Source organism: Bos mutus, chromosome 4 (genome assembly GCF_027580195.1).
Source record: "Bos mutus isolate GX-2022 chromosome 4, NWIPB_WYAK_1.1, whole genome shotgun sequence".
Taxonomy (NCBI): domain Eukaryota; kingdom Metazoa; phylum Chordata; class Mammalia; order Artiodactyla; family Bovidae; genus Bos; species Bos mutus.
This window is the reverse complement of record NC_091620.1, coordinates 18,675,758-18,702,044: the sequence shown is the minus strand read 5'-3', so window position 1 is coordinate 18,702,044 and position 26,287 is coordinate 18,675,758. Positions and strand designations below refer to the sequence as shown.

General features: G+C 40.8%; 1 protein-coding gene across 1 annotated transcript in view; it reads left to right on the top strand.

The window, feature by feature from the left end:
• Positions 1-8,125: 8,125 nt before the first annotated feature.
• The window catches only part of MGAM (maltase-glucoamylase), an 87,092-nt gene continuing 68,930 nt past the window's right edge, over positions 8,126-26,287 (top strand). The window contains exons 1-3 of the mRNA XM_070368769.1: positions 8,126-8,248; positions 10,550-10,668; positions 25,511-25,631. Coding sequence (XP_070224870.1) covers positions 8,164-8,248; positions 10,550-10,668; positions 25,511-25,631 — 325 coding nt within the window. The 5' untranslated portion in view covers positions 8,126-8,163. The remainder of the gene's footprint in view (positions 8,249-10,549; positions 10,669-25,510; positions 25,632-26,287) is intronic.

The window sequence follows — 26,287 nt, the reverse complement described above, 5'->3', positions numbered from 1 at the left end:
AATTTAAGAGGGAAAAAAATGACCATGGAGTCCACATGATTTATGTACAGCAATAACTTTCAGCTTTTCCAGGAGACTTTCCCTAATTAACATTGCAACCACCACCCCCATTCTCCCCCATTCCTCATTGTCCCCCCACCCAAGCCTTATTTTTCTCCAGAGCACTTATCAAAGTCCAACCTGTCGTACAGTCTCAGCTTAGAGGATAGTTGTCAGGACAAAATGAAATAATGCATGTTATGCACCTCACCCCGGGCCACACCCGTTCTAAGCACTTGTTTAATGACCCAGACACTATCTGATAAAGCACACAATCGCCAAAAGCTTTCTCGGGAGTGCACCGTGGGCATCATGGCATGGAACAACAGAGTAGTGGTTACAAGTTCTGGCTGCGAGCTCCAAAGGGCTGGTATTCAAACTGTGACTTTGCCCCTTATCATCTGTGTAAAATCAGGCAGGTTATATGACCTTGCTGAAGCTCAATTTCCTCATCTGAAAGTGAAGATGGTAGCAATAACTCACTGAGGGTTGTTAGGAAGATTGCGTGCAACAAATTACGTAATCTTATTAGCACGTTACTCAGTTGTGGGTAGTGATTTTTATCATTGTCATTGCACAGTTTATGCTTGTCACATGAAATAGAATATACAAAGATTGGCAACAGTCTGCTAAGTAGGTGTTTGTTTTTTTTAACAATTTTTTCTCTTAAAAGCAGTTAAATCTATTTAAATTGCTTCCTTATTCTATTTGCCTCCTGTCATTTTTCTTTTCTTTTCTTTAATTTTTTTAAAATTTATTTTTAGTTGGAGGATAATTGCTTTACAGTTGAGTTGGTTTCTGCTGAACAGCAACATGGATCAGCCATAAGTATACATGTTTGTCATTTTTCTTGACCTTAATTTTTCCTGAATCGTATTTCCAATTTAGGACATGGTAAGGTTTCACCACTGAGACCCCTATAATTTGGGAAGTGAGGTCAATCAGATGATGCTGATGAGGGATTTTTTCTCTTTAAGGCTTAAGGAAATATGTCTCTCCTATAGCTAGAAACTTATTATCTTTGTTCCATAGAGCAGGTAACCATATTTAAATATATAATGCAGAAGGCCATTTTGATGAGAGGCAAACAGATTTTTAAAAAATGTATATTTTAAAAATGTATCATTTTAAAAATGATATTTTTTCAAAAGTCATATTTACTCATGTATATTAATTATCTATTGTTGCATAACAAATTGCCCCAAATTTAACAGCTTGAAGCAATAAACATTTATTATCTTACAATTCCTGTGGGTTTGGAATACTTAACTTTGCTGATTGCATCTCCATGCAGCCCAACATGTCTCTCCATCCTTGTATTTCCTGTAAATTATTAGACCTGGAGTTTTGACAGATACAGATTTGTTTTCTATAGCATGAATGGTGCATAGATGGGAACAGCATCTTCCAGCAGGACATACATAAAATCTAACAGATTCTTTTTTTGCTTTAAATGTTCACAGCCATTGGGGAGCATTTCTTCACTCCACTATTTCATTAGGAGTTGTGATGCAGTGACACTGTAATTTTATCATTCTTTGTTTACTTATTAAATGAAATATTCCTATAGAAAGAAATTTTCCCTCGTCTATCATTTGGTTTATTCAGGAACAGTTTGTAGTGGAAAGGTAGGATAAACATTTGACTTTTTATTTACTGGTTTTCAAACTAAGGAGTTTATCCTAGAATCCTCAAAGGGGATCAATGAGAATTTTTAGTCCAAAATCTTTATGAATTCATAGATTTAAATATCGTTTCATCCATATTAGTCCACTGACGGCATTATTATTATTAATGCTCATATTGTCCCCCTTAACCCAATGAGAGTCTCTTCAGGTTGGTTCCTGGTACTCTTTGTAGCTCCTTCTTGCTGGTTTAACATGATAACCTAAGCTCCTTTTGTACATTTCCTGCCCCAGGCTCAAATTAAACATCTCTAAGGAGTCCTTAGAGATGTTTTTACTATGGGAAATATTATTTAGAATAGTATTGACTTCCCCTGTGGCTCAGTGGTAAAGAATCTGCCTGCCAATGCAAAAAGACTTGGGTTTGATCCTGGGTCAGGAAGGTTTCCCTGAAGAATGAAATGACAACCCACCCAGTATTCTTGCCTGAAGAATCCCATGGACAGAGGAGCCTGGCGGGCTACAGTCCATGGGGTCACAAAGAGTCAGACATGACTGACTAACACTTACTTTAGAGTGAAATTACCCAACTGATAATTATAGTTGATGGGTACCTGGGCCTTTGTTATTTTACTCATTCCTCTTGTATATACATTTGAGCTTTTCCATTAAAAAAACTTCGCTGACTATATAAAAGAAAACTCAAATCTAAACTTGTTTCTCTTTCTTTGTAGATGGCAAGAAAGAAGCTGAAAAAGTTCACTACTTTGGAGCTTATGCTCAGTATTCTTCTGCTTGTGGTGTTTATCATCACTATTCCCATCTTCGTGCTTTCAGCCAGAGATTCCCTGGAATCACAAGGTAACAAGGAGGTCTGGAGTTATTCCTCCACATGTTGCTCTTTTCAAAGCAGAAACCTCATAAATGGCAGGAAGTAAGTAATGCTTTCATGTTGACTGGTGTGAGCCTGTATGTGTGTGTTGGGGACCACCCAACTCAAACTGTGACAGCGCAGTTCAGCTCAGTCACTCAGTAGTGTCTGACTCCCTGTGACCCCATGGACTGCACACCAGGCTTCCCTGTCCATCACCAACTCCCAGAGCTTGCTCAAGCCCATGTTCATCAGTCGGTGATGCCATCCAACCATCTCATCCTCTGTCGTCCCCTTTCTTCCTGCCTTCAATCTTTCCCAGCATCAGTGTCTTTCCAATGAGTCAGTTCTTTGCATCAGGTGGCCAAAGTATTGGAGCTTCAGTCAGCATCAGTCCTTCCAATGAACACTGAGGACTGAGTGAGTGAACTAAAAAGAACATACATTATTATACTGCAATTTAAGAAGAATTTTAGTAAGTGTGACTTCCTGGTGGCTCACAAGGTAAAGCGCCTGCCTACAATGCAGGAGACCTGGGTTCGATCCCTGGGCTGGGAAGATCCCCTGAAGAAGGAAATGGCAACCCACTCCAGTATTCTTGCCTGGAAAATCCCATGGACGGAGGAGCCTTGTTGGCTACTGTTCATGGGGTCGCAAAGAGTTGGACACGACTGAGCGACTTCACTATCTTATCTATCTATTAGTAACTGTAACTCAATGAAATTAGTTTCTTTGGTATCCTTATTTTGTACTTCTGTATTTTTGTCTCATGCATAAAAAAATGTAATCCTAAGAGAAGTCCAGAGGAAGCATAAGATGGCCAAAGGGTCTCTTTAGCCCACGCACACACGTACACACACACACATACAGCTTTAAAAAGAGGCAGGAGAAGAAGAGAACTATTTTGTAAACATTTTCAGAATCATTTCCTTCAAACACTGATCAGTGAATGAGATTGGGGTCGCTGGGAGAGAGGGAGCTCTTCTGGGCTACCTGGATCATTTTGTTGTTGTTGTTCTCTGTCATCTACACTTTGAGTCGGTCTTGCTCTGCTAGCAGGCTCATGGAGCGCCACTGCTGCAGAGACATTCTGTGTTCCTGGGTTCAGGGTGGTCGCTTCTTGCCCCAAGGTCTTAAAGGATGTTCACCTCAGAGGTAGACCTTGATTACTAATTAACCAGCAAATCAGCCTGAGAAAAAGCTGGGCAATGATTTGCATTTGAACTCCATTAACATCAGCACCGTAACTGGTTACCAGGGCTGTGGCTGCTTTCTCTGGACTGTGCTCTGCACGGATTACCAGCCCATCCTTCAGAGAGAGGACACAGCCTCGGGGTTATGAGGTATGTTCCTAAACTGTGTGCTCACTGATGGCTACAGATGCGTGTGTACAAGTGTGTGTGGACTTGTGCTCATCTCCTTCAATCAGATGCCCTTGTTAACTGGTTAAACACAAAGATAAGCATCAATAACAAACCACAAAATTATACAAACACATATTAAACAAAACACAACTCTTTTTGTCCTTGAGACGTGTGTGTGTGTGTGTGGCGATGACTGATTTAATTTTTGAGGTGAATTCTGATTCTTGAGACGAGGTGGGGGAAGTGAGGGGAAGGAGTTAGAATTTGGGAGTTAGATGAGGGCAATTTGGGATGTTCCTTCTAAAATGACATGGAGCTGTGATTGAGAAGTGGTGTTTCAAGAATCCATCACAGTCAGCAACTTGAGAAATTTGTTTCTATCCCTGTGAGTTTGGTGCCTTTGCTGATCAAATAAAGAATTGTTATGGGTAAGAGTCTAAAGGGGTGTGTGTGTGTGTGTGTGTGTGTATGTGTGTGAAGTATTGGGGTGTGTACCTGCTTTGGTATGTCAGGAGATTTCCTGTGGGGTCTGGAAGAAGGAAATGAAGGGAAAGCCTCGATGTCTGGACTGACTGTCGCGTGTCAAAATGAAACGAGTGCCTAGGGGAGTGGAAAGGTGATGGATCGTTGCTGGACCCTCTCTGACAAAATGAAGTAATAGAGAGTCCTGTCTTCACTGGTTGTTGAGTGTCTAGCTGAACACAGTGGGCATTCCTTTTCTGATGAGCCATGGAGGTGAGAAGGAAGAGTTGCGATTGGGGAAACAGAAGGGAAACCACGATCAATCCCGTGGGTCTCACTAGAAATGGCTTCCATGGGTTTTCAGTAGAGAGTCTGAATGGTGGCTTTCCTGTGTGGAAGGAGTATTCCGAACCTCTAAACTGCCTACTACTCTTTATCACAGTGTGGAACAGTGTGTGTGCATGGTAGGCAGGCAGGAAGAAGAGAGAGGGGTCTTTGTTTTGCTGTGCTGGGAAGGACCAAATGGTGGGGGGACCCTTCTGTTCTGTACCCCCAACTAAGCTAGCACGTCACTGTTTCACTCATTCTTCCACAGATGCCAAAGATTTTTAGCATCAGGCAACCCTTACCAATGAATTTTGATGGGCTAATACCAATACTTTATATGTAAACTGTTCCCTGAGCATGGAATACTAAGGGCTAGATGGCCCTAGAAGAAGAGATTTTCCATCTGAAAATTTCCAAAACTGCCAAATGTGATGGACAAAATAAGCCTTTGCACACCCTGCTGCTGGGGTGAGAATAGGGTCATAGCTGTCTTCCAGAGATGATGCATTTGGGGTTCGGATGAGGAAAATGAGGCCCAGAGGGGTTCAGCAGTTTTTCCAAGGTCACACAGCTAAGTTAGGTCAAGCTTTTAGATCTTTGCACTTTGGATGTAACAAGACTTGGGAGAAAAAGACCGTTAGCTCCCTTTTTCCTTCCCATTCTTTAAATATCCAGATGACAATGTATCAGGCCAATAAATTTTACCCAGGAATTTTGAGGAATAGCCATGACTTGCTGGGGTCCTCTTTGCAAGTTATTCTCAGTCTCTGTAAAATGAACCCTTTCTTTCCCACAAGAGCTCTTGCCTCGTGTTATCAAAGAATTTTTAAAAGACTTAAATTGCCATATGCCAATCAGCTATCGGCTATACATAAAAAAATGAAAATGGATTATCTAGTTTATCTGAATTATCTAGAATTCAAGTAGCCATCTCAAGTTTGGGCCCCACCTGACTATCTATCTACTTTGCCTAAAATGATTAGAGCAGTACCAGGAAAATGAGCTTTGGCAATTATTCATATAAGCGTTTTAATTTAAGAGGGAAAAAAATGACCATGGAGTCCACATGATTTATGTACAGCAATAACTTTCAGCTTTTCCAGGAGACTTTCCCTAATTAACATTGCAACCACCACCCCATTCTCCCCCATTCCTCATTGTCCCCCCACCCAAGCCTTATTTTTCTCCAGAGCACTTATCAAAGTCCAACCTGTCGTACAGTCTCAGCTTAGAGGATAGTTGTCAGGACAAAATGAAATAATGCATGTTATGCACCTCACCCCGGGCCACACCCGTTCTAAGCACTTGTTTAATGACCCAGACACTATCTGATAAAAGCACAATCTCGCCAAAAGCTTTCTCGGGAGTGCACCGTGGGCATCATGGCATGGAACAACAGAGTAGTGGTTACAAGTTCTGGCTGCGAGCTCCAAAGGGCTGGTATTCAAACTGTGACTTTGCCCCTTATCATCTGTGTAAAATCAGGCAGGTTATATGACCTTGCTGAAGCTCAATTTCCTCATCTGAAAGTGAAGATGGTAGCAATAACTCACTGAGGGTTGTTAGGAAGATTGCGTGCAACAAATTACGTAATCTTATTAGCACGTTACTCAGTTGTGGGTAGTGATTTTTATCATTGTCATTGCACAGTTTATGCTTGTCACATGAAATAGAATATACAAAGATTGGCAACAGTCTGCTAAGTAGGTGTTTGTTTTTTTTAACAATTTTTCTCTTAAAAGCAGTTAAATCTATTTAAATTGCTTCCTTATTCTATTTGCCTCCTGTCATTTTTCTTTTCTTTTCTTTAATTTTTTTTTAAAATTTATTTTTAGTTGGAGGATAATTGCTTTACAGTTGAGTTGGTTTCTGCTGAACAGCAACATGGATCAGCCATAAGTATACATGTTTGTCATTTTCTTGACCTTAATTTTTCCTGAATCGTATTTCCAATTTAGGACATGGTAAGGTTTCACCACTGAGACCCCTATAATTTGGGAAGTGAGGTCAATCAGATGATGCTGATGAGGGATTTTTCTCTTTAAGGCTTAAGGAAATATGTCTCTCCTATAGCTAGAAACTTATTATCTTTGTTCCATAGAGCAGGTAACCATATTTAAATATATAATGCAGAAGGCCATTTTGATGAGAGGCAAACAGATTTTTAAAAAATGTATATTTTAAAATGTATCATTTTAAAATGATATTTTTTCAAAAGTCATATTTACTCATGTATATTAATTATCTATTGTTGCATAACAAATTGCCCCAAATTTAACAGCTTGAAGCAATAAACATTTATTATCTTACAATTCCTGTGGGTTTGGAATACTTAACTTTGCTGATTGCATCTCCATGCAGCCCAACATGTCTCTCCATCCTTGTATTTCCTGTAAATTATTAGACCTGGAGTTTTGACAGATACAGATTTGTTTTCTATAGCATGAATGGTGCATAGATGGGGAACAGCATCTTCCAGCAGGACATACATAAAATCTAACAGATTCTTTTTTTGCTTTAAATGTTCACAGCCATTGGGGAGCATTTCTTCACTCCACTATTTCATTAGGAGTTGTGATGCAGTGACACTGTAATTTTATCATTCTTTGTTTACTTATTAAATGAAATATTCCTATAGAAAGAAATTTTCCCTCGTCTATCATTTGGTTTATTCAGGAACAGTTTGTAGTGGAAAGGTAGGATAAACATTTGACTTTTTATTTACTGGTTTTCAAACTAAGGAGTTTATCCCTAGAATCCTCCAAAGGGGATCAATGAGAATTTTTAGTCCAAAATCTTTATGAATTCATAGATTTAAATACGTTTCATCCATATTAGTCCACTGACGGCATTATTATTATTAATGCTCATATTGTCCCACTTAACCCAATGAGAGTCTCTTCAGGTTGGTTCCTGGTACTCTTTGGTAGCTCCTTCTTGCTGGTTTAACATGATAACCTAAGCTCCTTTTGTACATTTCCTGCCCCAGGCTCAAATTAAACATCTCTAAGGAGTCCTTAGAGATGTTTCCTTTACATGGGAAATATTATTTAGAATAGTATTGGACTTCCCCTGTGGCTCAGTGGTAAAGAATCTGCCTGCCAATGCAAAAGACTTGGGTTTGATCCCTGGGTCAGGAAGGTTTCCCTGAAGAATGAAATGACAACCCACTCCAGTATTCTTGCCTGAAGAATCCCATGGACAGAGGAGCCTGGCGGGCTACAGTCCATGGGGTCACAAAGAGTCAGACATGACTGACTAACACTTACTTTAGAGTGAAATTACCCAACTGATAATTATAGTTGATGGGTACCTGGGCCTTTGTTATTTTACTCATTCCTCTTGTATATACATTTGAGCTTTTCCATTAAAAAAACTTCGCTGACTATATAAAAGAAAACTCAAATCTAAACTTGTTTCTCTTTCTTTGTAGATGGCAAGAAAGAAGCTGAAAAAGTTCACTACTTTGGAGCTTATGCTCAGTATTCTTCTGCTTGTGGTGTTTATCATCACTATTCCCATCTTCGTGCTTTCAGCCAGAGATTCCCTGGAATCACAAGGTAACAAGGAGGTCTGGAGTTATTCCTCCACATGTTGCTCTTTTCAAAGCAGAAACCTCATAAATGGCAGGGAAGTAAGTAATGCTTTCATGTTGACTGGTGTGAGCCTGTATGTGTGTGTTGGGGACCACCCAACTCAAACTGTGACAGCGCAGTTCAGCTCAGTCACTCAGTAGTGTCTGACTCCCTGTGACCCCATGGACTGCACACCAGGCTTCCCTGTCCATCACCAACTCCCAGAGCTTGCTCAAGCCCATGTTCATCGAGTCGGTGATGCCATCCAACCATCTCATCCTCTGTCGTCCCCTTCTCTTCCTGCCTTCAATCTTTCCCAGCATCAGTGTCTTTTCCAATGAGTCAGTTCTTTGCATCAGGTGGCCAAAGTATTGGAGCTTCAGCTTCAGCATCAGTCCTTCCAATGAACACTGAGGACTGATTTCCTGTAGGATGGTCTGGTTGGATCTCCTTGCAGTCCAAGGGACTCTCAAGAGTCTTCTCCAACACCACAGGTCAAGAGCATTGATTCTTCAGTGCTCAGCTTTCTTTATAGTCCAACTGTCACATCCATACATGACTACTGGAAAAACCATAGCTTTGACTAGAGGGACTTTTGTCTTTTAATCCACCACTTTTGGGGTATTTTGTTTGTTTTTTTTGAAAGTTTTTTGTTTGTTTGTTTGCTTTTGATGTGGGCCATTTTTAGTCTTTATTGAATGTGTTACAATATTGTCAGCAAAATAATGTGACAGCACAACAGGCATACATTGAGGTCTAACTCTGACACTTTTATCCCCCAGTTTAGCCTAGTACAGGATTCCACAACTGGCACTCAAAATATATTGGCCAAATTTCATTAAATAATTGTATTTTTTCACAATAATAATTAATAATACCCTTATATGAAACTCCAATACTTTAGCCACCTGATGCAAAGAACTGACTCATTGGAAAAGACCCTGAAGCTGGGAAAGATTGAAGGTAGGAGTAGAAGGGGACAACAGAGGGTAAGATGGTGGGATGGCATCACCAACTCGATTAGCTGGTGATGGACAGGGAAGCCCGGTGTGCTGCAGTCCATGGGGTCGCAAAGAGTCAGACACGACTGAGTGACTGAACTGACATAAAACATAGTCAAATAAGTATATAATCAAGTAAAATATATTAGGCCCAAGTTTGTTCTTTAAAAAAATAACAGCAAATAGAGTAGTTTATTAAAAGTTTATTGAGCTGTATTATTTTCAAAGCGGGGCTAGATTGTGCTGAGTTATCCATGATTTTGTATCTGGGCTTCATCTAAGAGCAGCTTCCTAGTTGGGGCAGGCAACAAAGGCCAGTATGTAGCCAGAGGAAAGACTATTCCCTCCTTCCCTTATTCTCAGCCATGCCATTTCTACTTTTGTGGGAAGCTAGATTAAATAATCTCAAAGGTTGTTAAATTCTTAAAATTCTCTGATCCTGAAGATGAAAATAAAACCTGCATGCAGAAACTGACACAAACAAGAAGTTCTTTTAATCCATCACTTTTGGGGTATTTTGTTTGCCTTTTTTTTTTTAAGTTGTTTGTTTGTTTGCTTTTGATGTGGGCCATTTTTAGTCTTTATTGAATTTGTTACAATATTGCTTCTGTTTTATGTTTGGTTTTTGACTTTGAGGCATGTGGGTGGGATCTTATCTTAGCTTCTCAATTAGGGATCAAACCTGTACTCCCTGCATTGGAAAATGAAGTCTTTAAACCACTGGACCACCAGGGAAATCCCAATCCACCACTTTGAATTGGAAACCCTAGTGAAAAGAAAGCTTATTAAAAGCCTCATTGTTTTGTCCTGATATTGTTATGAACTTATTGTAGAGAGCCCTAAAGAAATCTTTGATGAGCTTTCAATCTAATGGTGGAATCCAACTCCTTGCTCTTGTATGCACTTGGGGAGGCCTTGCTGGTAGAAGGAGATGGTGCAGGTATGCATACATGCTAAGTTGCTTCAGTTGTGTCCGACTCTTTGCAACCCTGTGGACTGTAGCCCACCAGCCTTCTCTGTCCATAGGATTTCCCAGGCAAGAATACTGGAGGGGGTTGTCATGCTCTTCTCCAGGTACAGGTATATATAGGGTTAAATGCAGTCAGCAAGAACAAAATGAAGCTTTATAAAGTGAATATGTACATTTCAAAGTCACAGAGTGAAGCCCAATCAGCAGTGACATCCATATAATTGAAAGTGTTGAGAGCTATGGGGGTATCAAATGCCTGTGATGTTAATTCTGTCTGGTGGTCTCATTTTATGTTTGTTTTTGGGATAATCCTAGATCCTGGGACGACAGTTAGCCCAGATTCTGGGACAAGTACCACCCCTGGTTCTGCTGAGTGCCCAGTGGTAAATGACTCTGAACGGATAAACTGCATCCCTGACCAATCACCAACAAAGGTTTGAGTTACGAATCTGGTTTTCATTTAAGAGTTTATGTGATTGGATAAAGTGTTTTTTGTTTGTTTGTAGTCCCTAGAATTGTTGTTTGCATTGCAATTATTGCTGATTCAGAAAAAGTAATCCTGTATTCATGCTTAAATGATAGTGCAGCTTTAGGAAAAGAACTAGAAAATCCCCTTGGGTTGCTAGATTCAGCACATAAAAGTATAGGCTGCCCAGTTAAATTTAATTTCAGATAAACAATGAATTTTGTTTTAGTATATGTTCCAAGTAAGACTTGGGACTTACTCATACTAAAAATGTATTTGTCTTTTATCTGGTAACACTGCTTGGTTACTAGTTCTCTCTGACTCTTTCGTCTCTCCTTTGCCTGTCTCTCTTTTTTCCTTACACATTTCCAATAGGTTATCTAGGATACAATAAAAAGTCAACCACAGGCACAAAACAGTATTTCAAATAAGGACAGTTTCCAGAGCCTTCCTTTGTGGCTCATCTGGTAAAGAATCCACCTGCAATGTGGGACACCTGGGTTTGATCGCTGGGTTGGGAAGATCCCCTGGAGAAGGGAAAGGCTACCCACTCCAGTATCCTGGCCTGGAGAATTCCAAGGTCTGTATAGTCAGTCCATGGGGTTGCAAAGAGTTGGACACGACTGAGCAACTTTCACTTTCCAGAGCCAAGTTTTGAAGGAAGAGGTAATAAATAATAAACCAGATTAAAGATAGTACAGACATCTGGGCATTTACTGTAGGGCAATGTTTCTTGATCATCAGCTGAAATCCAGCAGGATATTAGGATTATAAAGTGTATTGCACACACCATATCAGTCATATTCACGTTGGAGGCTTCTGAGTGAAGTCCACTGACGTGTAATGGCAGGTTTGTATCAGGCACGGAGAGGATGCTTGCTGCCTGTGAGTCTTGGGCATGTGGCACCCTCACATTTACCTCTGTGCTGTCCTATTGTTTGTGGGCTGGAAAAATCTGTGATGTTCTTGAGAGATACTATTTTAGTTTGTCTAAAGGTCCTAATACCAAAAGGCATTGTATTTCTATGTTTTTTTCTCATATATATGGAGGCTAGAAGTCCAAAATCAAGATGTTGTTAGGTTGGTTCCTTTTTTAAAAACAAACAAACTTTATTTATTTATTTTTGGCTGTTCTGGGTCTTTGTGGCTGCGCTCGGGCTTTCTCTAGTTGTGGCGGGGGGTGGGGCTACTCTAGTTGCAGGGTGCGGGCTTCTCATCGTGGTGGCTTCTCTTGTTGCAGAGCATGAGCTCTAGGGCGTGGGCTCCACTAGTTGTGGCACACAGGCTTAGTGGCCCTGTGGCACGTGGGATCTTCCTGGACCTGAGATTGAACCTGTGTCCCCTGCATTGGCAGCCAGAGTCTTAACTACTGGACCACCAGGGAAGTCTAGGGTTGGTTCCTTTTGAGAGCTCTGAGGAAGAATCTGTTTCATGCATTTGTCCTAGCTTCTGCTGATGTCACAATGCTTGGTGTTCCTTGGCTTGAAGCTACATCACTCCATTCTCTGCTTCTGTCTTCACATGGCATTCTCCATGGGTGTACATGTGTCTCTGTTCAAATTACTGTAGTTAGGAGAAGAGTGATTTGACAGAACCAGTCAGGAAGCTCAGAGGCCATGTTGAAGGCAAGAGAGAGCTCCAATATGGTTGTTTTTTTTGTTGAGTTGCTAAGTCATGTCCAGCTCTTTGAGATCCAATGGAGTGCAGCATACCAGGCTTCCCTGTCCTTTCCTTCACCATCTCCTGAAGTCTGCTCAAACTTACGTCTGTTGAGTCAGTGATACCATCCAGCCATCTGGTCCTCTGCTGCCCCTTTCTCCTCCTGCCTGCCAAAATCAGAAGGAATCCCAATTAGACCAGTTCATCTCACCAAGCTCTTGCACCCTTCATCTGGCATCTTATCCTGAGAAAAATGAATGCAACTCACTCTTAGATTGGTGAAGAGACATGCCTGCTTGGAGTAGGAAGAAATGAATCTGAGCAGAAAATCTGGATTCAGATTTTGGAAGAAATGAATCTGAGCAGAAAATCTGGATTCAGATTTTGGAAGACCTTGGATTTGGGGTACAGGGGTTTATTTTTTTATGTGACATAGAGCATCTAGGAGAAGCCACTGAGGGCTGAACGAAATAATATAATCAGAAACTAAGAAGAGAGAGAATAAAAGATGTAGAAATAAAGGAAAAAGAAGGTAGAAGAGAGAAAGAAAAAGAAGGCACTTCAATCTGGGGCCAAATGTCAACAAGTTTAGTGTTTTAGATGATAGATTCAATAGGTAGAGGAGATAACTGAAGTAAATAAATAACAAGACTATAAAACAAAAATTTATAAGTTGTAAATAAAATACTGTGTGGATCACAAAACAGAAGAGATTATCACCAAGGAGAAGGTGGTGGTCTGGAATTAGCAGTAAGTAGGATTTTTGACAGAGATGAGAGAAATGGAAAGTGAGTTCAGAAAAGAGGAGACAGTGACAGAAGTGACAGAAGAGGACATGTGGGGCGCACACGGGACATAGCGAGTGGTCCCGTGTGGCCAGTTACAGGATGGGCGCCAGAGAGCATGTAGTGTTCGGGACTATAAGGCAGATTGGAGCTTGCTGTAGAGGACCATCCCTGCGCTGCTTTGTCGACAGGAATGGGGAGTTGTGGTCTAGGCAGGTTGTGCCGAAGCAAGATGTTTCCAGAAAGCTGATCCACACCCGTTTACCTGCCCCTGTGATAGCGTGCTAGGAAACTACTTGCTCAGAAGCCTGCCTGGAAGACTAATGCATCTTCAGTCTGTTCACCCTCCTGCAACACCCCGTGTTGTTGCTGGCCACGTGAACGTCACATGTCACTGCTGCCTCAAGAATTGGTCTTTCGTTTTATTATAAGGCCTTTTAATAAACGCTGTGGTATCAAGATCGTAGTTCAGTAAACAACCTTTGCCTTTCTTCTATGTGTTATACCCAAGGAATTAATCTATGACCTTGGCATTCAGTCACCCGCCTGCTCCTCCTCAGCGCAGCCAGAGGGAAAGACTCTAGAAAGCACTTTCAGGGAAGGCGCCAAGATGGCGGAGGAGTAGGATGGGGAAAACACTTTCTCCCCCACAAATTCATCAAAAGAGCATTTAAACGTCGAGTAAATTCCACAAAACAACTTCTGAATGCCGGCAGAGGACATCAGGCACCCAGAAAAGCAACCCAACTCCTCGAAAGGAGGTAGGAAAAAATATTAAAGACAATAAAAGAGACAAAAGAGGGAGGGACGGAGTTCCGTCCCGGGAAGGGAGTCTTAAAAAGAGAGAAGTTTCCAAACACCAGGAAACTTTCTCACTGCCGAATCCGTGCCGAGCTTTGGAAGCACAGAGGACAACATAACAGGGAGAAAAAATAAATAAACAATTAAAACTGCGAGATTGCAGAGCCCTACGGTAACTCCTCCAGCGGAGAAGCAGCGCAGACGCCTGCATCCGCCATTAGCAAGCGGGGGTTGGGCAGGGAGGCGCAGCGCGGGCTGCATCGCTGAGAGTAAGAATCTGGCCTGAATACCTTGAGCACTATCTGAGCGAAATAATTTGGGCTAGCAAACCAGACTGTGGGATATCTACCACGCGAAAAGCCAGCCCTAACCTAAGACACCGCCAGCCAGCGCGACGGAACAAAGGACTAAACAGAGGTAGCCGGCTGCAAACCTTCCCCCTCCGTGACAGGCAGCCAGAGCCGGAAGTGGGCAATCGCAGCCCCAGAGAGACATTATCTATAAAACTGGCTTTGCTAACTAAAACTTATTGGGGTCTGGACGGTTAACATCTGCCTGAGAAGGTGCGCGGTTTTACACCCAGATAACCAAGTGGCGGGAGGCGATAAGTCGCAGCATTGGCGCCGCCAAACACCTCATCACCTGAGCTGCTCGGACCTGGGAAGAGCACAAAACGCAGCCCCAACTGAGTCTGCGCCTCTGAGGACTACCTGAGTGCCTGAACCTGAGCGGCTTGGACCTGGGAGGTGCATGCAACCCAGGGCCAGCCTCGGATTGTTCCCGGCGGAACAACCTAGAGCCTGAGCAGTGTGGGCAGGGAGGCTACACGCGCCGTGAGCGGGGCAGACACAGTGTGGCTGAGGCACTGCGAGCAAGACGCCAGTGTCATTTGTTTGCAGCATCCCTCCCTCCCTCCCCATATAGCGACTGAACAAAGAGAAGAAATACAGCTCCACCCACCAGAACACCGACACAAGCTTCCCTAACCAGGAAACCTTGACAAGCCACCTCTACATACCCACACACAGCGAGGAAACGCCACAATAAAGAGAACTCCACAAACTGCCAGAATACAGAAAGGACTCCCAAACTCAGCAATTTAAACAAGATGAAGAGACAGAGGAATACCCAGCAGATAAAGGAACAGGATAAATGCCCACCAAACCAAACAAAAGAGGAAGAGATAGGGAATCTACCTGATAAAGAATTCCAAATAATGATAGTGAAATTGATCCAAAATCTTGAAATTAAAATGGAATCACAGATAAATAGCCTGGAGACAAGGATTGAGAAGATGCAAGAAAAGTTTAACAAGGACCTAGAAGAAATAAAAAAGAGTCAATATATAATGAATAATGCAATAAATGAAATTAAAAACACTCTGGAGGTAACAAATAGTAGAATAACAGAGGCAGAAGATAGGATTAGTGAATTAGAACATAGAATGGTAGAAATAAATGAATCAGAGAGGATAAAAGAAAAACGAATTAAAAGAAATGAGGACAATCTCAGAGACCTCCAGGACAATATTAAACGCTACAACATTCGAATCATAGGGGTTCCAGAAGAAGAAGACAAAAAGAAAGACCATGAGAAAATACTTGAGGAGATAATAGTTGAAAACTTCCCTAAAATGGGGAAGGAAATAATCACCCAAGTCCAAGAAACCCAGAGAGTCCCAAACAGGATAAACCCAAGGCGAAACACCCCAAGACACATATTAATCAAATTAACAAAGATCAAACACAAAGAACAAATATTAAAAGCAGCAAGGAAAAACAACAAATAACACACAAGGGAATTCCCATAAGGATAACAGCTGATCTTTCAATAGAAACTCTTCAAGCCAGGAGGGAATGGCAAGACATACTTAAAATGATGAAAGAAAATAACCTACAGCCCAGATTATTGTACCCAGCAAGGATTTCATTCAAGTATGAAGGAGAAATCAAAAGCTTTTCAGACAAGCAAAAGCTGAGAGAATTTTGCACCACCAAACCAGCTCTCCAACAAATACTAAAGGATATTCTCTAGACAGGAAACACAAAAATGGTGTATAAACTCAATCCAGAACAATAAAGTAAATGGCAACGGGATCATACTTATTAGTAATTATCTTAAACGTAAATGGGTTGAATGCCCCAACCAAAAGACAAAGACTGGCTGAATGGATACAAAAACAAGACCCTACATATGTTGTCTACAAGAGACCCACCTCAAAACAGGGGACACATACAGACTGAAGAAGGGCTGAAAAAGATTTTCCATGCAAATTGGGACCAAAAGAAAGCAGGAGTCACAATACTCAGATCAGATAAATTAGACTTTAAAACAAAGGCTGTGAAAAGAGACAAAGAAGGTCACTACATAATGATCAAAGGATCAATCCAAGTAGAAGATATAACAATTATAAATATATATCCACCCAACATGGGAGCACCGCAGTATGTAAGACAAATCCTAACAAGTATGAAAGGAGAAATTAACAATAACACAATAATAGTGGGAGACTTTAATACCCCACTCACACTTATGGATAGATCAACTAAACAGAAAATTAACAAGGAAAAAAAAAAACAACATGTATCTATAAAGCTCACTAAAGCAAAGCACAGTAAAATGAGGTACGGCAATAAAAAAAAAAATCACCACTGAAATCCCATATTGAGCAGGTGATATGCAGGGCAATTTCACATACTTTGTCTTATTTAATCCTAATGGTAGCCCTGTGATAGACATAAAAAAAAAAAAATGAAAATAAGAGAGGAGAAACTCTATGGGTACCATTTCCCGAACTTGTACTTTCAGCTTGAGGACCCAGTGTGGGAGGAATAGGGCATGGAATTGTTGCAAAGAACCCTTAAATCCTTAGACATGTTGTGCATTTTCTGAGAATGGAAATAAGCATGGTTTTCCACTTCTAGACATACTATTGGATTTATTGTTGATGCAACCAATAAAGTGTGAGCTCATCTAAAAAAAAAAAAAAAAAAAAAGAAAGCACTTTCAGGGGTTGGGTTTTTCATAGACGGTATTTCTTAGGTAATCTGTTGTGTGTTTTAAGTATCCTGGGTGCTATATGCTGATCCAGGCTGTTGTTGAGAGGCTCTGATTCTATGGGTAATGATGTGTATGTGTGTGTATAGATTTAGATAAATAGCTACACAGATACTTAATATTAAAGTATCTATATATATATATAGGTAAGTGTATTTGTTGAAGGAAAGTATTAAGGCTATATGGGGGAGGGAAGTGGGAATAAATTATGAACATGACGCCAGGCTGGGCACCATGTCTTACTGCTGAGGCCGTTGCTGTAATGTTTTCTTACTCCTCTCACCTTCTCTCCTCTGGGGTTGAAGAATTAACAGTATAAATCTCCCTTCAGATGATTCTTTGTTGTAAAATCCATTGTTTCTTATCCCAGTAAAGGGAGGGAATCCTGTGTCCAGGACAGAATAAAGTCATCTGTCAACCACCCCCCAGTTGCTCTTGGGAGCCTTTTTAGAGAGAACAGGCTCAAAGAGCCCCTTTCATGGGTCTCAGAAGGAAAGATGGCTCAATTATTAGTAGCTAAACCTCTAGTCCTGATCTCTAGTTCTGGACTAGCTGATGAAGCCTTTTAATCCACTATTCCAGAATTTAGTTGAACGATCCCACTGATGGCAGGGAGCAGAAATATTTAGCATAAATTCCAGATATCCAGCTTGGGAGAGAGCTGGTAGGTAATAATTTTCAACTCTTTGGTTTTCAGGATTGGAATGTATTGTATAAAAAGAGATTTACATGGTTAAACCTGCAATCCCTGAGGAACCATTTAGTTAAGCTGAGAACACTTTGCAATTATGTGTTTCCTGTGGATACGATTAATAATAATACTAATGGTAATCTTTCAATGATATTTGAGTTGTCACCCTATTTCTTATTCAGAAACTTTGTCATATTTGATAACAAACACACTTGGTAGTTATCTACTTATTACTTATATCTTTTTCCAAATTCCAGTTTATCAAAAAGTGTTTAATGGAGCAAGTTTTACAGTATATTAGCAAGTATATATCAGATCATTATTAGTCTCCAACCTCAGAATTACTCTGTGTCCACACAACATTAATTAAGGGCCATTGTACTGGGAAGGGCAGTGAGCTGCAAAAGCCTGAATATAGACTTAAGTTGTCTTGAACCAATAGTGTAGCCATTGGGCAGCAGCATGTTAGGTGAGCCAGGGTATTAACTTCTGGTCTTGGCTGTACTTCTGAAAAACTCTGCCACTTGGTCACTAAGTCACATTTCCCTTGCAGACTGTTAAGACCTTATCAGTGACATGAGACAATGTGGACACTGAAATTTATTCATTAACAGATGACTACTGAGCAAGTGCCAGGAGTGCTACTAAATGCTGTAGTTAACAAGACTTTAAAATAGTGCCTCTGAGGCCCTGACAGATGTTCTGTGAACTTCACTGTACTATAATTTAGGGGACTCGAGATTCTAGATCATAAGAATTGTAGACATGGCATGTTCTTTGCTGTCAGACTTCACTATGGGATAGAAAGAAGTGGTCAGGTTAACTTTCTAAACCAAACTTAAAGTGCATATTACGATATTATCTATAATTAAGGCACAATAACATCAGGTATGCAGATGACACCATCCTTATGGCAGAAAGTGAAGAGGAACTAAAAAGCCTCTTGACGAAAGTGAAAGTGGAGAGTAAAAAAGTTGGCTTAAAGCTCAACATTCAGAAAATGAAGATCATGGTATCCGGTCCCATCACTTCATGGGAAATAGATGGGGAAACAGTGCAAACAGTGTCAGACTTTATTTTTTGGGGGTTCCAAAATCACTACAGATAGTGACTGCAGCCATGAAATTAAAAGACACTTACTCCTTGGAAGGAAAGTTATGACCAACCTAGATAGCATATTGAAACGCAGAGACAATACTTTGCCAACAAAGGTCTGTCTAGTCAAGGCTATGGTTTTTCCAGTGGTCATGTATGGATGTGAGAGTTGTACTGTGAAGAAAGCTGAGTGCCGAAGAATTGATGCTTTTGAACTGTGGTGTTGGAGAAGACTTTTGAGAGTCCCTTGGACTGCAAGGAGATCCAACCAGTCCATTCTGAAGGAGATCAGCTCTGGGATTTCTTTGGAAGAATGATGTAAAGCTGAAACTCCAGTACTTTGGCCACCTCATGCGAAGAGTTGACTCATTGGAAAAGACTGATGCTGGGAGGGATTGGGGGCAGGAGGAGAAGGGGAAAACAGAGGATGAGATGGCTGGATGGCATCACTGACTCGATGGATGTGAGTCTGAGTGAACTCCGGGAGTTGGTGATGGACAGGGAGGCCTGGCGTGCTGCGATTCATGGGGTTGAAGAGAGTCGGACACGACTGAGCGACTGAAATGGACTGAACTGAAGGCACTTTAATAAATTGAGATTAATTTCACTAACTTGTAAAATTTGCTGAACATAAAATTGTTCAGGTAATGTCTGACTAAGTAGAAGGTGATCTGGAAGTCTTTTGTTAAGTATTTTTCAACTTGTAAAATTGCTGCCAGTATTTGAGAATGGGATACCTTTCCTCACTCTTATTGCCTTTGTGTAAAAACTTTCTGGTTCTACATTTATTCACAACATCAAGCTTTCCTGGCATTTTAGAAAAGTCTTTATTATTCATAACAACAGAGGGCAGGAGAGATACAGAAACTGAATAGTTAAAAATATATTTATATCTGGATTTGGGATCTAGTTCATTTGAATGAATGCATCCAGTGTTTCCGGATTCCGTGTAGGTCAGTGATAAAACTGTTCTGAGAAGAGCTAGGCAGCTATGAGCCCTGCTGCTTCATACCTGCTCCACATTCCCTCCATGTTGGACCAAAAAAACCAGACTTAAATTGTTTAGGTACCCTATTTTCTTTCTTAGCATGGTCTCTGTATTTATTCACTGCTGCCAAATGAACTACTCCAAATGCAGAACAGCGATCGCTTTGTAACATCTCCCATTTTTATGGGTCAGAGATTTGGGAAGGGTTTGGCTGGATGGTTCTTCTGTGTGGTGTGGACTGGGATGGCTACACCAGAACACTTGCAGGCCGATGGGCTCTGGAGGGTCCAGGATGGCTTCACTCATGTCTGGCACCTTGGTGAAGATGGTTCTGAGGTTCACCTCACCTGGGCCCCACCACCTTTCCATATGGTCTCAGAGTCCTTCTCTCTCTGTCAGTAATCTCTCTAGCAGGGTAGTTCAACTTCTTACACAGCAGCTTGGGGCTGCAGGAGATGGAGATAAAGCTGCCAAGCCTCTAAAGGCAAGATGAGACCTGGTGCCTATGTAGCATCATTTTTTTACACTCTGTTGCTCGAATCAGTCAGAGGCCAGCCCAGATTCAGTCAATGGTAGACCTCATCTCCTGATGGTGCATGTGTCAGAGACATGCAGCCATTTTATCCATTCTAATTTTGATCAGAGCAGGTATTGGTAAACATAAAGCATGTGGAGAGCCACTGGACAGTATAGTAAGAACAGGATGGAGGGATGGAGGGTTAGAGGAACCAGTACCTGATACAGGATGGTTGGCAGGGCTGAATGAGCAAGGCCCACTGTGGACCCTTTCCCTCCAGCAGCAGGAGATGGCTAATTCTGACTCACTCATGCTGACTCTCATCGCACCTGGGATGTTTCCTTCTCGCCTGTTTGCGTTTGTCCTTGCAACCTTGCTTTCTATCTTTTATAAATGCTACAGTTGCTGAGGTCCTGATTTTTCCATTTAATCTTAGATCTGCTGCTTCCTAATGACCTAATGATCAACACATTCCAAGGCATATGTAGTCTTATCTTATTTTCAACTCATTCTGATTTGTACACATTTCTTGCTCACCTTATTCTAGATTCTCTTCCTTGTTTTTATTATACATGTTGCAAATGTCTTCTGCTGTAATGAGGTAGTGTTAACCTATTTTATGCTGTCTTAATGATCAGATGTTTTATATTTTAGTGTAATCAAGCTCAATCTCAAGGAACAATTCCAGGAACACTAAAAGCAAAAAAGGAAAAAAATTTATAACTTTAAAAGAAAACAGAAGATCTAATATAATAATTAACTTATTTAGTATAAATTTATTTCTACAAATTTTCTTGGATTTTAATTACACAATATTATGTCAGAAAATAATGACGTCTTAGCTTCATCCTTTTTGTTTTACAGTTTTAAAAAAATTAATTAATTTATATTTCTTTTTAAAACATATATATTTTTAATTTAAATTTATTTATTTTAATTAGAGGCTAATTACTTTACAATATTGTATTGGTTTTGCCATACATCAACATGAATCCACCACAGGTGTACACGTGTAAAACATTTATTTTTAATTGAAGGATAATTGCTTGACAATATTGTGTTGGTTTCTGCCATACATCAACGCGAATAAACCATAGATATAGATATGTCCTCTCCCTTTTGAACCTCCCTCCCACTTCCCACCCCATCCCACCCCTCTCTGTTGTCACAAAGCCCCAGTTTGAATTCCCTGAGTCATACAGCAAATTTTATTTTCTTATTAGTCTTGTAGTGTTAGGACCTCCTATACATATTTAATTATAATAAGTCATAGATATGGGTCATCTACCTTTTTTTCTGATTTTAAAGGGAATGTTTCTAACATTTCACATTTAGTGAGATGCTTATTATAAGTTTTAGGTAGATACCCATTATCCAACTAAGAAATTTACTTTTATTCTCAGTTTGCCAAGAATTTTATCTTGAATAGCTGATCAATTTAAAGGGTTGTATTGTGCACTTCCTTTAATAAGTTATGACAAATTATACAGTGGGTTTCCTGCTGCTGCTGCTGCTGCTAAGTCGCTTCAGTCGTGTCCGACTCTGTGTGACCCCATAGACAGCAGCCCACCAGGCTCCGCCATCCCTGGGATTCTCCAGGCAAGAACCCTGGAGTGGGTTGCCATTTCCTTCTCCAGTGCATGAAAGTGAAAAGTGAAAGTGAAGTCGCTCAGTTGTGTCTGACTCTTCGTGACCCCATGGACGGCAGCCCACCAGGCTCCTCCGTCCATGGGATTTTCCAGGCAAGAGTACTGGAGTGGGGTGCCAGTGGGTTACCTAGTATTAAACAATTCTTGTGTTTCTGGGAGAAACACCACCTGCTCTTTATTTAATATGTGGCTGATTTATTTTGTTAAAGCTATGTGCTATTTTAGGTTTTTACATTCATGGATAAGACTAGATTCTAGGTTTCCTTTTTCTTTCAAGTTTGACTATGATGCTAAATACTTGCTTTTTTGTTTCTTTTCCTCTCTCTAAATGTTAAGAAGGATTGAAGGGTGGAGGAGAAAGGCTCAGGTGGAGCAGAGCTCAACAAACAGTGTCTTCAGCGTCTGGTTTCTCACCATCTCTGAGTTCAACCCAGTGTCTCCCTCTGTCTTAGTGTAGGAGCCTGTATGTATCTATTAAGCAAAAAGCAAAGTAGCTTTACTTTTTTGTCTACTTTATCTATCAATTACTGAGGGAGTTCTTTAAAACTAGTCCATGATATAATTAATATCTTTTTCGGGTTTACGTTTTGATTCTTTAAATTTTTTTTCCTGAGTCTTTATTATCAGGTGCATATCAGATTTGAGATGTCATATCTTCCTGGTGAGCTTTCATCTTCATATACTGACTCTGTGTCTCCCTAATAATGAATATTTACTTAAAGTCTACTTGTCAACTATTACTATAGTTGTTCTAGTCTTTGGTTCAGAGAAGGCAATGGCACCCCACTCCAGTACTCTTGCCTGGAAAATCCCATGGATGGAGGACCCTGGTAGGCTGCCGTCCATGGGGTCTCGAAGAGTCAGACACAACTGAGCGACTTCACTTTCACTTTTCACTTTCACGCATTGGAGAAGGAAATGGCAACCCACTCCAGTGTTCTTGCCTGGAGAATCCCAGGGACGGGGGAGCCTGGTGGGCTGCTGTCTATGGGGTCACACAGAGTCGGACACGACTGAAGTGACTTAGCAGCAGTCTTTGGTTAGTATTCTTCTCACATAGCTGTTTCCCCCATTTTCTGTGCTTTTTTAAGCTTAAATTTTGGGTGTGCTGTCTATAAGCAACTTCAGCTGAATGTATTTCTGTAAATGTAATCAGATCATCTTTGTTTTCTAAATTAATTAAGCCATATAGTAATTGACCTGAAAAACTACAGTCTCATTTCGTGTTTTCCACTTGTTCTTTTTTTCCTGTACTGCTCCCCACTCACCTTCACTCCTGTATACATGTTTTCTTTCCTTATTTTTTGCATTAAGAATTTTTTCCCCTTAGCACTGTATTGAAAATGCTACACCCTATATTATTTTGGCAGCTTCTCTTAAATTTTAATCCTTAGGTTTGACTTCAAGGGGTGTTTTGTGTCTTGGGTTTAGGTGTGATTCTTTTTCTGTGCCTTTGATCCTGTTCATGTTGTGTTTTTCATAGCTCTTCTCTGCAACCCACTTCCGATATTTCGCATACTCTTTACTCTCTTGTCTGTGTGCCTGGGCTCTGCTTCTTCCCACACTGCTTCTCATCACTGCTTAGCTCAGCTGCAGGGCCTGGGGTTTCCAGGCAGCCAGCACTTCTCCTGCTGCCTGGGCCACTCTTTGATCTTTGCCCTTTCCAGTTCAATGAAGAGATTATTAAGCTCTGGGGAGCATCCTGAATCCATTCTACTTAACACTCTTTTCAACACCTTTCTCTTTTCCTGTTATACTGAAGTTTCATCTGAATGGGTTTTGAAAAGAAAAAACAAAACCTGCGGACTAGTTGAGTTCACAATGAAGCCTGATTCCATAGCAATAGAAGCCATAGAGGGACACCATTTTTTGATCTTTAATATCAGTTATTAATAAAAAAATTAGCATTTGATTAAATCTAATTGTTTATATAGCTAAGCAGTTTTTATGTGTCTTACATTCATAAAGCATTCCCATATCCCCCTGAAAGTATGTTCAGCAGATACTTAACCCAGACTACGGAAACAAAGAAAGACAACAAGAGAACTAAATTTTGATCCTTGCCTTCTCAGTAGCTAACTTAGTGAGCTTTGGCAAATCACTTCACCCCTGTGAACTTTGAATTCTGTGGCCTGAGGTTCTTCATCTGTAAAATGTAGCAGGGTGTGCTCGTTATCTGTTGCTGTGGAAGAAATTATCTCCAAAATGATGGCTTGGCACAGCAAACATTATTTCCTCACAGTTTCTATGGTCAGAAATCTGGCCTCTGTGTATCTGGGTGCTCTTGGCCAACAGGCTTCTGACAGACTGTGGTCAAGGTGTCTGCTGGGATGGAGGGATGATCCTTTTCAAGGGAGAGTGTTGTGATTACTGTAATTATTAGCAGAATTCAGCCGCTCAAGGATGGTTTGGCTGAGGGCCTGAGTTCCTTGCTGGGTGTGGGCCACAGACCTCTCTCGGTTCCTCACCATGTGGGTCACTCTGCAGTCCAGCACCTCACTTCTCCCAGAGTGAGGGCTCCAACAGAACAAGGGAAAGACAGGGAGTAAGACAGGAGACATTCTGTAATCTGATCTTGGAAGCTACAACCTATTATTTTTGCTATAATATTTCAAGAGGAGCACTTTCTTTGCATTTTGTTGTATTTAATTTGACTGCTTCTTCCAGATTAGTTGATATGAGAAAGCAATTGTCTTCATTTTAGTTATCCATGTGCATGCAGGCTGAGTCGCTTCAGTCATGTCCTATCTTTGTGACCCTATGGACTGTAGCCTGCCAGGCTCCTCTGTTTGTGGGATTTTCCAGGCAAGAATACTGGAGTGTGTTGCCATTTCCTTCTCCAGGGGATCTTCCCCACCCAGGGATCAAAGTCACATCTCTCATGTTTCTTCTGTTGGCAGGAGGGCTCTTTACCACTAGTGCCACCTGGGTAGCCTGTAGTATCCATGTGATTGAGTCTTGATTATAGTTAAAGGCATGCAACTTTTTAAAATAAGAATTAGAATCTATTTGAGTTTCATGGAACAGTTGCTTTCTGCCTTGGGATGAACTGAGAGACTATATATAAAAATGTATATATATATTTACAAATATACATAATATATATGCATATATGTCACCTATACTAAATACACAGATATATAATATACACATTTAAAAGTCAAAGCAAATTTACTTTGATTTCAAAGCTTCTGAATAAAGTTAATTGCAAAGTTCTTTTTTAAAAAGCCAAAACCAAAATTAATGAAGCTGTTATTTGTTATTTGTTATTTTGGCTTACTGGTGATATAACTATACTGTAGTTTAGAATCATTAAATAAATTTATCAGGTTTATTCTGATGAGAGGTATAGAATGCACTGCAATCATATAGTGTTATAGGATAACAATAACAAAGAAAGATGTTAGCCAGAAAAATGAGTTTTGAGGGCAAACACTGCTTTGACTGGGCTGTGGCACGATTCCTCTGACTATCAGGTTACTTATTTGTAAAACAAGGTTCATGAGACCACAAGCTCCAATCACATTTATCAATGAATGGAGTTACTCTGTCTGATCTCTTATTTCAGGCTACCTGTGACCAGCGTGGCTGTTGCTGGAGTCCTCAGGGAACCATAAGTATGCCCTGGTGCTACTATTCTAAAAGTCATGGCTATCAAGTAGGGGGCGACCTCGTGAACACAAATGCAGGTAAGCCGAACTGTGCCCTGAAGAAGGAACTACAGGTCCTCTGGAGGGTGGCTCTATACACTGCAGGAGAGAGCTGTAGCAGTAGGCAGGGTGTTGCTCTGTGCAGCCACAGGGCCTGTGATAGGATGGGCACTGCCCTTAAGCATGGACTGGAATCTATTTTGGCATCAAGGGAAAACATCACTCTCTGTCTTAAGAGTTGGGAGACATGTCCTGTTCCTGTCTTTGTCCTTATGTGTGTGCGAGTGCACTCAGTTGGGTCCAACTCCTTGTGGCCCCTTGGATTGTAGCCCACCAGACTCCTCTGTCCATGGGATTTTTCAGGCAAGAATACTGGAGTGGGTTGCCATTTCCTTATGTAACCTTGTCCATACATTGTGATCTCTTTGTTCCCCAAGTTTCTAACTTTTAAAGAGAGAGTTTTGGACTCAGTCACCTCTGAGACTACCAACAGCTCTAATATAATGCAATTTTAGTGATATGGAAACAATTCCAATTTTATCAGCATTTTATTAAAGTTAGCTAGTTAGTGTCACTGTTCATGGACTAAACATCCCCCCTTCTTTTCTCCCATCATAAAATACAGCCATAATAATGAAGATTCTGGGGGTAACAGAAGTTGACCACTTGGGGGAGGCTCTTAGTATAAAAGAAGA